Raw genomic sequence first — 12,186 nt, forward strand, 5'->3', positions numbered from 1 at the left:
CCAGGCTCCTCCGTCCATGGGATTCTCCAAGCAAGAACACTGGAGTGGGTTGCCATTTCCTTCTCCAATGCATGGAAGTGAAAAGTGAAAGTGAAGTCGCTCAGTCATGTCTGACTCTGCGCGACCCCATAGATGGCAGCCCACCAGGCTCCTCCGTCCATGGGATTTTCCAGGCAAGAGCACTGGAGTGGGGTGCCATTGCCTTCTCCAAAGTGATGTGCATGGAACACTGAATACCACCTGGTAAAGGGTCAACACAGTCCAGTCCTTCACCATTGACTTTTTATATGTATAGATGACTTCATTTATTTATTTGATTTTGGTTGTGCTGGGCTGTTGCTGTGCAGGCTTTCCTCTGGTTGCAGGGAGCGGGGGCTGCCCTGCATCTGTGGTGTGCAGTGGCTTCTCTTATTGTGGAGCACGGGCTCTAGGGTGTCCAGGCTCAGCAGCTACAGCTTCCAGGCTCTGGAACAGGGGCTCACTAGTTGTTAGCACATGGGCTCTGTTGCTCTGCGGCACGTGGAATCTTCCCAGACCAGGGATCAAACCTGCATCCCCTACGTTGACAAGTAGATTCCTTACCAGTGAGCCACCAAGGAAGCTCTACCGTTGATCATTGATTACACGATATAGTCACAGCTTTATGTCATACAGCAAGCATAGCCTTGAAGCAGACACAAATCTTCACTAGTGAAATGTCCTGTTACCTGGATCAAACACCTCAAAAATTTTTGGCTGAGCTGAGTCAACCATAAAAACATACATCTTTGTAAGAGCGAAGCAGGTTCTATGTGACGTACCCCCAAATTTAGCTGTCACCCCAGATGCCCTGACTTTTCCAAGCAGTTAGTCTTATCCAAAGTGGGGCCCACATCTCTGCTGTAATGTCACCCGGGGGGGCAGTGCCTACAGTCAGAGCTGAGCGGGGAGGAGTGTGACTTGGAGGCAGTCTAGAGCTATGGACATCCAGCGAGTATAGAATCTGCCACCCCAGAGTACATGCTTTGAGAGGTTGTAAATGGACACTCAGAAGTAGGAGAGCCAAGACCACAGACATCGAATTCAGCCTTTCTCTTATATGCAAAATGTCTTGATCCAACTAGAAGAGAGAAATAAAGGCTAATACGGTGGCCTTCTGTCTGATTCCAGGCAATGCTAACCCAGTGTGTATAGTTCGGCTGAATGATCCTGTGCAGAAGTTCTCCAGCACCCTTGCAAGAAACACTGCTGCCCTCACTTGGGAAGAAGAATTCACCTTGTGAGTACGGCTGGCTGTCATGGACTTGGGTTTCCATGGCCTCACCCACTCGATGCTGCCAATTGTGAAACCATCCCGTAGCACAAAAGGAGGGAAGAAAGGAAAGGAAGAGAGAAAGCGTGGCTTTAAGTCAGACATGGATTTCTTTTTGAAGGCAGCTCTTAGTATCGGTTCACGCCTCACCTACTCCCATGCCCCGCTGTGACAAGAGAGATGTGTTGTTGGGCCTCCCACTTGCTTTAGAAACACGCGCCATGCAGAGCAGAATAAACTTCTGATTGATAGTGATAGCTTACCGTGAACAATGCTGGAATCTCCGAAGAAGATTTAGCTTCAGGACCAGAGACCAGGCTTGATCACTCAAGAGCTTTTGTGCAGCAGAGTTTTATTAAAGTAAGAAAAGGGACAAGAGAAAGCTTCTGACATAGACATCAGAAGGGGGAAAAAGAATACCACACTTGCTAGTCTTATCAAGGCCTTATATGCTTTTACCAGACCCACTCCTACAACATAAATCTTAAATTAACAAGATTAGAACTAACAATTGAGAGGTCTTACCAGACCCACTCTTACAACATACATCTTAAGATAACAAGATTAGTCAGAATGTTCTTGTTAAGAAGAAGAAACATGTCCTTGAGCAAGATATGTTGTTGATATATAATCATTAGTACAGAACTTAAGGAAAAACATATCCTTGAGCAAGATGAGTTTGTGTCATCATTGGCTCTGGGCTTAAAGAAAGTAACCTCTTATGTGACTAAGACAAAGCAATGTAGAAAAAAAAAAAATGTTTGTCCTTTTCTCCTCCTTGAGGGCTCCAGACTCCTTTTCAACCCACCCAAGAATTAATTCTTTCAATACCAAAATCTGACAAAGAGAATGGAAAAAGGAAAAGTGTAGACCACTTATAAATTATGATGTAGGAATTACATCATAATTATGATGTAAGAACTAATATATTATCAAATAGAATCCAGTAGCACATTAAGAATAATATACCAAGGACTTTCCTGGTGGTGCAGTGGGTAGGAGTCCTGCAAATACAGGGACATGCATTCATCCCTGCTCTGGGAAGATTCCATATGCCATGGAGCAGCTAAGCCTGTGAGCCACAACTACTGAGTCTCGTACTGCAACTACTGAATTAAAAAAAAAAAAAGAATAATCCACTGAGGCTGAGTTCATACCAAAAGTGCAAGTATGGTTTAATGTGAGATCTCTTAATGAAATCCATTGTGTCACTAGATCAAAGGAGAGCACAAAGTAATTATCTCAATATAGGCCCAAAAGATAGTCAGTGACATTTAATACCCATTTCTAATTTTTAACACTTAATTAGAACAAGATTTATGTTCCCTTTTTTTCAAAAGATTAAAAAAAAATTACATTAGTGAGAAGTGTTAGAAGCAGTCCCACTAAAGTCAAGAGAAGGAGCCCCATTGTTTTGTTCTAGAAGTAGTGATTAATGCAATTAGATAAGAAAAAGAAATAGTATGCAAGTAGTAGAGAGGAAGAGGCAAAACCAGTCATTACTTGGAGATGATATGATTGCATATTTAGTCTACTCAGGGTTTCCCTGGTGGCTCAGGTGGTAAAGAATCTGCCTGCAATGCAGGAGGCCAGGGTTTGATCCTGGGGTAGGGTCGGGAAGATCCCCTGGAGAAGGAAATGGCAACCCACTTCAGTATTCTTGCCTGGGAAATCCCATGGACAGAGGAACCTGGCAGGCTACAGTCCATGGGGTCACAAAGAATTGGATACAACTGAGCAACACACACACACAGACTGCTCAAGAAAATCAATTGAAACTATTAGAAATAATGGATGTAGGATAGAAACAATAATACAAAAATTAATATAAATTATATTTTGGTAAAGTAGCTGACTATAAAAATATAGAAATCACTTTCTGGTGTTAAATAGTAAATAATTAGAAAAGTAAAGGAAGAAGGTGGCCCAAGTATAATATAAAGGGGTTTTTATAAATTATTAATACAAATATGAGATTCTCATAGAAAATTGGGCAAAATATCTCAACTAGAAATAAAAAAGTAAGAATTATAGATAGCTAGAAACATCTGAAAACATATTCAATCTCAGAAATAGCTAAAGTAATGCAAACTTAAGTAAAGATTATTTTTCCCCTTACAAGCGGGTAGAGAAAAACTAAAAGTGGCCAGTGGATATAGACATTGGAATAATTATTCTGAAAGTCATCAATATATATAAAAAAAACCAAAATCTTTTATATGCCTATACCTTTTGATTGGCAATTGCTCTTTTTCTAAGGAAATAATCACACATGTGTGCAAAGATATACATATGAGGATATTGATCTCAGCTTGTTTATAATTATGAAATATTGGAGGCAAACCATTATTAAGGCTTGGTTATTAAGGAGTTAGCTGAATAAAATCTCATAGGGCCAGACAGTGGAGTACTAGATGCCTAGGAAAAGGATGTTGCTCTCTGGCTATTGACATGGGAAGACGTCCATGAAATCTCAAGTGAAAACACTAGATTATCAAGGAGTGGGGAGGTATATTATGTTCTATATTTGTTTTCAAATAGTTATACAGCTCTACCTTTTAATACAGGAACTACTAACCACATGTAGCTCTTTAAATTTCAATTACTTAAAATTAACAAAATGAAACCCAGTTCCTCAGTTTACACTGGCCACATTTAAAGTTCTCAATAGCTGGGATTCCCTGGTGGTCCAGTGGTTAAGAATTTGCCTTGCAATGCAAGGGAACACAGGTTCGATCCCTGGTCCAGGAAAATTCCCCCTCCCATAGAGCTGCTTAGCCATGAGCCACAGCTACTGAGCCTGTGTGCCTGAGCCCATGTGCCTAGAACCCATGCTCTGCAACAAGAGAAGCCACTGCAATGGGAAGCCTGCTCACCACAACAAAGAGTAGCCTCCACTCTTTGCAACTAGAGAAAGTCCATGTGCAACAATGAAGACCCAGTGCAGCCAAAAATAAATTTCTCAATAGCCAAATGTAGCTGGTGGCCACCAAATTTGATGGCAGTTCTACAGAACCTTTCCATCATCATTCATTAAGTTCCATTGGATAATCCTAGGAATGTCCATGTGGGCTCGGTCGCTAAGTCATATCTTATTCTGCAACCCCATGGACTGTAGCCCACCAGGCTCTGTGCATGGGACCTTCCAGGCAATATTCTGGAGTGGGTTGCCATTTCCTACTGCAGGGAATATGCCCTGCCCAGCGACTGAAACTGCATCCCCTGCATTGGCAAGCGAATTCTTTACCACCGAGTCACCTGGGAATCCAAATCCTAGGAGACTAGTCACCAAATATTAACTATTTCTGGATAGTGAAGTTGGTGATAATCTTTGTATTTACTTGGCTTATATGTCTCTGTAGTTTCTTAAATATTGATGGTGGTTTGCCTTCCTTTCTGTCAAATCAGAAAAAAAATACTGTTTCAAGAAAATAGTAAAGCATTTTTAAGGACTCACAGCCCTTCTTTCCACAGTGAGTTGAATGCCAAGTCGAGGGAGTTGCACCTGCAGATTTCAGATGACGGGCAGTCCTCAGAAGGTGGGTGTTCAGCAGACAGAAGGAGGCCTGCTCTCTGGGAGGGTCATACAGCAGGCCTGACCAGGGCCTTGGGGCAGGGAGGGTGGGAGATTCAGCAGAAGGACTGGCCATGCCCACTAAGCCGCTCCAGGTCTTCCCAAGGGAATGTTTAGTCAAAAGTCCATTCCAATTATTGTTGTTGTTGTTAAGTCACTAAGTCCTGTCCCACTCTTTGTGACCCCATGGACCATAGCACACCAGGCTCCTCTGTCCTCCACTATCCCCTGGAGTTTGCTCAAACTCATGTCCCTCAAGTTAATGATGACCTCCTACCATCTCATCCTCTGTCGCCCCTTTATCCTCCTGCTCTCAATCTTTCCCAGCATCAGGGTCTTTTCCAGTGAGTCAGCTCTTTCCATCATGTGGCCTGATGGAAATCCTAAAGAGTTCCTTTAGGGTTGACTGGTTTGATCTCCTTGCAGTCCAAGGGACTCTCAAGAGTCTTCTCCAGCACCACAGTTAGAAAGCATGAATTTTTCGGTGCTTAGCCTTCCTTATGGTTCTACTCTCACATCCATACATGACTACTGGAAAAACCATAGCTTTGACTATATGGACCTTTGTCAGCAGTTACTCTAGTTATTAGCAAGGTCAAACATTCTGAGAAAGAGTATATTCAACTGGTTCTTTTCATTTTTTAAAACAAATATCCAAAATCTTTTATTCAACAATTTTTGGCTTGAGAAGCAGTTCTCAGCCTTCTTTGGCTTAATAAACCTTCTTTTTTAAAATTTTATCTCAGTTTTTAATTGTGGTAAAACATACATAAACGTTACCATCTTAAGCATCTTTGAGTGTAAAGTTCAGTAGCATTAAGTGCATTCACATGGTTGCACAGCCATCACCACCATCCATCTCCAAAATTCATCTTTGTTGCGGTTCATTCACTCAGTCTTGTCCTACTGTTTGCGACCCCATGGACTGCAGCACACCAGGCTTCCCTGTCCTTCACCATCTCCCAGAGTTTGCTCAAATTCATGTCCATTGAGTCGGTGATACCATCCAATCATCTCATCCTCCATCGCCCCCTTCTCCTGCGCTCAGTCTTTCCCAGCATCAGGGTCTCTTCCAGTGACCAAAGTATTGGAGCCTCAGCTTCAATATCAGTCCTTCATCTTACAAAACTTACACTCACTCCCCATGCCTCTCCCATAGCCTCTGGCACACACCCTTCTGCTTTCTGTCTCCATGAATTACAACTGGCTTTTCCTTGTAAAAGAAGCCCCAGCAGCTTCAGCTGAGCACATGCTTTGAAGTAAAGTGTTAGCTGGCTCAGTCGTGTTGGAGTCTTTGTGATCCCCTGGACTGTAGCCCTCCAGACTCCTCTGTCCATTGAATTCTCCAGGCAAGAATATTGGAGTGGGTTGCCATTTCCTTCTGCAAAATTGGGCACATGCTTTAGATACAAGAAAACAATAATCAGAGGTAAAACTCCCTCAACTGAGCGTGGACCTGTGCATGCATGTGTGTGAATCCATAGTTTCAGTATTTATTAGGTTTTTAAAAATCTTTATGAACAAAATGGAGAGGTGACCCTTGCCTGGCTAATTAAGCTGTGAAACTAAGCCATCTGTTTATCTCCTAAAGTTACCAAGACATAGGAAAAAGCAATTCAAGCTCCCTAGTTAATTAGCCATAATTTTGAGGCAGTTTCCTCAGCTCTGTAGTCTGGAGATAACTGGGATGCTCCTGAGATAAGAACTAACATTCCAAGAGAGGGTGTGTGGTCTGGACGCAGGGTGGAACTGCTGTTTGCTAATCCATGCCCAGGGCACCACCCCTGCTGGCCATGTGGGAATTTCATTCCATTCCAGCCTGATGGGATTTGTGAAATTTCTAACTTAAGAAAAAACAAAAACCAGAACAAAGAACAACCATATAACCTTTACTCGAACTCAGATATTTTTAACATTTTGCCCGTTTCCTTCATTGTTTGTGCTCATACATGGTGGTTGCTGTCAGTTGGTCTTTCTCTCTCGCCACACACACACACACACACACACACACACACACACACACTCACACACACACACATACACACACTCACACACACACACGCAGGGTAAACCATGTGCATTTAAGTATGGGGCATCCTGGCCCTTGGCTCCTAAAGTCTTTAGTATGTGCTTCCTAAGAACAGGGGCATTCTCTTATTTGTCCACAGTGTAGTTATCAGCTTCCTGAGTCACACTGATTCACTTTGTTAATCTACCGACCAGAGTTTTCAGTTCCCATCAGCCGATCCCCTAAGGTCCTTCATAGCAGTATTTCCCAGTCCAGGATAGGATCACATACCGCCTCTGATCTTCATAACTCTGTAGCCCCCTTGGTTTGTGGCATTTCCACAGCCCTCTTGTTCCTTTTACAACACTAACTTTTCTAAAATGTTCTGAAATGCGAGCGTTTCCCAGTGAGCAAGGCAGGAGGGTGGGGAGGGGTGAGGGGTGGGGGGCACGTCCAGGGTTGCTTCTGGGTGCAGCTGCTCTGGGACCATCCTGCTCCCGTGCAGACACCCATGGTTCTCCCCATTCATCCCCTATCTCTTTAGCTCTGTTGGCGATGACGACTGTCCCCTTGGATTTGTTCAAGAAGCAGCCTTCCGGGCCTCAGAGCTTTACGCTAACCAGCGGGGCCTCCTCGGGCAGCTCGGCGTTGGGTTCAGTTACTGCAGAGGTATGACGTCCTCTATGAGGCCAACGTCCTGCTCCAGCCACTTGAGCCAAGGGACATCTTTGTTGATGTCATGGTCTGAGCACAAGTTGAAAAAGAATTTCCAGACATGAGGCAGAATGAGAGGAGAAGAGAATTTATTAGAGTGGGAGACACTGTTAGAACAGTGGACAGGCTCAAGGAAGAGCCAACCCCTTTCGAGGACTATTGGCCAATTTTTACAGCCTCGAGACAGGAAATTCATGCTAGAATGGTGGTATTAAGTGATTGGTTAGGATGCTGTAGAGTGGGTAAAAGGGTGGGTATTTTACCTAATATGTCAGGGAACTGGCAGGTTTAAATCCAGAGGTTCATGGTAAACAGTTGCTGTGGGGCTTGGTTAATTCCGGAAATTTTTGTCCTGTGACTTCGGTGTAGGATGCCACAACTGTGACCACAATGTAGGGCTCCATGCCTGTGACTTCGGTGTATGGCACCCACCTGTGACCTGGGTATAGGGCTCCACACCTGTGACCTCGGTGTAGGACTCCACACCGGTGACCTTGGTGTAGGATTCTACACCGGTGACCTTGGCGTAGGGCTCCATGCCTGTGACTTGGTATAGGACTCCACGCTTGTGACCTCGGTGTAGGTGCCACAATTTATGTCTGTCAGACTCCTGCTCTCATTCACCTTGAAACAAGAAGCTCGTCCAGGAAGAGGTGATGTTTCCTCCCACGCATTTCTAGATATGAGTGGGATGCTTCCTGCCCAGGGTTACATTGCGTCGTCTGCCTGACATAACTGCCTGTGATGTCCTTTCACTCAGGCCTGACTCAGAAAGGACCATCTTATTTTGTTTGGTTCTCCCTCCTGTGTTCCCATCTTTACAAGCTCAGTGGCTGGGTCTGAGCCTGGGTCTCATCCTCCCATGTCAATTCTGGGAAAATCAGAATTCTTACCCATTAATTATGATACTAAGTGACAGTTAAAGATATCAGAGGTTATTGCAAAGGCAGGCAGTATGCCATGGCGAGGTGTCCGTCGGCACAGACTACAAGCAGGTAACCAGCCTTCTCTGCAGTTTTCTTACATAGAACCCGGTGAGGGAAAACCCTGGCAAATGCCTCCACCTGCTCCTGCTGCAAAGATAGAGAAAGACCGCACTGTGATGCCGTGCGGGACCGTGGTTACCACAGTCACTGCCGTGAAGACCAAGCCTCGCTTTGACGCAGGGAGGGCGTCCCCGCTGGGCTCTGGTGAGACTCCTCCCCACAGAAAGTCTGCAGTCACGCTTCCCCGGTAAATGTCTTGCATCTATAAACTGCAGAGCACTGCAGGCTGCAGGATTATTCGTAAGAAAAATCTCCTGGCACAGGAAGAATGATAATTGGCAAGGCTTTTGCATAGCTTTTTTTTTTTTTTAAAGACAATTATCTTTCTATCGTTTCAGATGCAGGACAAGACAAAGCAAGGTTCGACCCTGCAGTGTATTCTGATACCAAAGTCAAGATACTAGATGAAATATCTCATTAAATTAAAATGTGACATTTACATGGGGCAGCACTTTATCTTAAAACTTTAGATGTGAGTGGCCAGTGTGTAGTCTCATGTTAAAAATCATTCATTCAGAGGCTTGACGCATAGTGGTTTCGGATCTAGCCAAATTCTGTACCTGTCCCCACATCCACTGCCTTGGAGACAACTTCTGTAGAAGTGTATGATTTATCATTACTTTTTAATTTGTACTGTGTTCCTGCCTATACAAAAGTATTATCATGCGAGAATAAATCACTTGGCTCAGTTCTTGAGTGAAAATCAGAAAGTGAAATTCTGGCTTAATTCAAAGGTTTCTAAAATTTAAACCTAGGTTTCCAATGCCCCTTTGGGGGCATTCCTCCCCTCCCCCACAAAAAGAATAAGAGAGTGTGTTAAAAATATTTTAAGGTTTTCCTCTTACCTTTTCCAGCTGCATGAATATTTGGTTAGTAATACATTTTAAAATTTTATTTATTTTTTAATTGAAGGGTAATTGCTTTACAGAATTGTGTTGGTTTCTGCCAAACATCAACATGAATCAGCCATAGATATACACATGTCCCCTTGCTCTTGAACCTCCCTCCCACCTCCCTCCCCATCCCACCCCTCTAAGTTGTTACAGTTAGTTATATTTACTTCTTTGGCTGTGCTGGGTCTTAGTTGTGGCATGGGGAATCTTTTGTTGCGGCATGTGGCATCTAGTTCCCTAACCAAGGCTCGATCCAGGGCCTCCTGCTTTGGGAGTGTAGAGCCTTAGCCGCTGGACCACCAGGGAAGCCCCGCAGGCTGCTTGAAGTAGAGCTGAAATGAGATATGATTTCACTTTCTGGTGACTGCAGAGTCGGACAGCTTTCGAAGGGCCGCTATAACCAGGATTTCTCCCGGCAGAGTCTCCCCTGAGGACACCTGTCAAGGTGAAGGTCATTGAGAAGGACATCTCGGTCCAGGCCATCTCCTGCCACGGTGCCCCCGTCAGCAAAACATTCTCTTCCTCAGACACAGGTAACGTGAGACCACTTGAGATGGTCCCCAATCGGCTCCTTCAGGCTCTGCTTGCGAGCTCTCATCTGGTGAGAAGACGCATTTCCTTGTTAGAGTTTGGGGAAGAGTTGTTTTTTCTCAAGGATAAATGAGGAGCCAGAAGAGCACGAGGGGGGTGGAAGTCAGTGGAAGATTGAGAGTGCCATTGGCATCCCTGCCCTAAGTTTTAGGGAGCTTGGACAGAAGAACCAGAAAATCCAGCTCATGCCTCACTACGAAAAATTTATGACTGTTATTTTTCCTCTTGTTCAATGTGCCAGTTACCTGGATATCATAAAATAAGCAGGATTCAGGGATGTAACTGTAAAGACTTCTTTATTTTTTGTCTCTGGAAACCTCTGTAATAAGGTGGCGTAAGTCACTCAGTCCTGTCCGACTCTTTGCAACCCCTTGGACTGTAGCCCACCATGCTCCTCTGTCCATGGGGATTCTCCAGACAAGAATACTGGAGTGGGTCGCCATGCCCTCCTCCAGGGGATCTTCCCGACCAGGGATGGAACGTGGGTCTCTTACATCGCCTGCGTTGGCAGGCGGGTTCTTTATCACTGACGCCACCTGGGAAGCCCCTGTAACTGGGTTAGTGTCCCCAGAACTCGGGATGCAGGTGCTCACTTCCTGGTCGCTTGTATCACTGCCACTGGGGTTAAGTTTCCTCCCTTTGATCATCACACGTGACCAGCACTTTGAGAAGGATGGAGCAGGCAGCCTCTCTCCAGCTCGCCCACCAGCCCCGGGCACCAAGTCCTGTTTTTCTTTCCTTGTTAAGGTTGCGGATGGGATGGGAGGGGTGGGCAGGGGGGTCAGGCAGTGCTCCTTTGGTGGGTGCTGTCTTGGGATGGCCGTGTGTTCTCAGAGCCTAGCAGGAATGGAAAACTGCCTCTTCCCCGTGGGAGTTTCCCTGGTTCTATGGGAGCTGCAGGGTACCCCCGCCCCGTAACAACAACTGCAGAATCCTCGGCAGAAGCAATACCCCTCCTTTGGCTGCTCCCGAGAGTCCTTGCTCAGCTCTGCCTTGTAGCATGGGGGCACCTTCACCCTGAGCAGGGTGTCTCCGCTGTGGTTCCCCCGCTGGCCTAAGGGTGGTATCCCCAGCCCGCTCTGTGCAGCCAGGGACCCTGGAAGCTTTCTCAAGCATAGTTGACACCTGGATGGGCTCTCTGAGGATGGACGGAAGCTCTGGGCTCGGTTGCCGCCACCCCCGTCCTGAGACTTGGGACTGACAGCGCAGCCATCTCCCGGGAGCCCTCACCATGTTCCACTCTTCCCCTGGGGTGGGAGGTGGGGGGCAGTCAGTGGCCACATAGGTCTCCACCACTTGGTCCTTCACGACTGCCATGGAAGTGGAGCATCTGTGGTCCACTGACTGAGGCCAAACTGAGAAAAAGTTCCTGTTGACATCCTGCCCCTTCACCCCATGTCCTTTTAATTGTCCCACAGCAGCGATTACCTGTGAGGTCCAGCAGCATCTCTGAGTGAGAGAGACCTGGCCGGGGAGCGGGGTAGTCCCAGCCCTGCTGCCCACCTGACTGCCTCCTGTCTTCCCCATTCCTCAAATGGAGACTTAAAAAGCAGCCCCCGGCTGAGACTTTGGGGGTATTTACCTGAAATAACACACACTGAGCTCTTTGCAGGGCTTGGGTCCGAGTTAAGTGTTCCCTGGATGTTGGCCGGGGTGCAGGAGGAGCAGCCTCTGTGAATGGTCCCTTGACACCCTGAACAATAGCTTGTGTGTCCGAACCTCTTGGGAGGGCCAGGGAGTAGCTGCACTGCCTTTCAGAGTTCACATCTCCCCAAAGCTCCGAGGTTTCTGTTTCCTTACATGCCTTAGTTATCACCTCCACTGAGGCATCACTTCCATGCATTAAAATGCACGATGTGAGGGCCTCCCTGGTGGCTCAGTGGTAAAGAATCCCCCTGCCAATCAGGAGATGCCGGATCGATCCCTGATCTGGGAAGATCCCACATGCTGCAGAGCAACTAAGCCTGTGCCCTGCAGTTATAGAGCCTGTGCTGGAGACTAGCACCCACTTGCTGCACCTGGAGAAAAGCCCAAGCAGCAGCAAAGCCAAAAATAAATAAACAAAATTA

At 45.9% G+C, this 12,186-nt stretch overlaps 1 protein-coding gene across 1 annotated transcript in view; it reads left to right on the plus strand.

The window, feature by feature from the left end:
• C2CD2 (C2 calcium dependent domain containing 2) overlaps positions 1 to 12,186 on the plus strand; it is a 63,577-nt gene that overhangs the window by 35,082 nt on the left and 16,309 nt on the right. Inside the window, exons 7-11 of the mRNA XM_040231462.1 lie at positions 1,150 to 1,258; positions 4,766 to 4,830; positions 7,418 to 7,542; positions 8,603 to 8,777; positions 9,946 to 10,059. Coding sequence (XP_040087396.1) covers positions 1,150 to 1,258; positions 4,766 to 4,830; positions 7,418 to 7,542; positions 8,603 to 8,777; positions 9,946 to 10,059 — 588 coding nt within the window. The remainder of the gene's footprint in view (positions 1 to 1,149; positions 1,259 to 4,765; positions 4,831 to 7,417; positions 7,543 to 8,602; positions 8,778 to 9,945; positions 10,060 to 12,186) is intronic.

Source organism: Oryx dammah, unplaced genomic scaffold, assembly GCF_014754425.2.
Source record: "Oryx dammah isolate SB20612 unplaced genomic scaffold, SCBI_Odam_1.1 HiC_scaffold_2, whole genome shotgun sequence".
NCBI lineage: Eukaryota > Metazoa > Chordata > Mammalia > Artiodactyla > Bovidae > Oryx > Oryx dammah.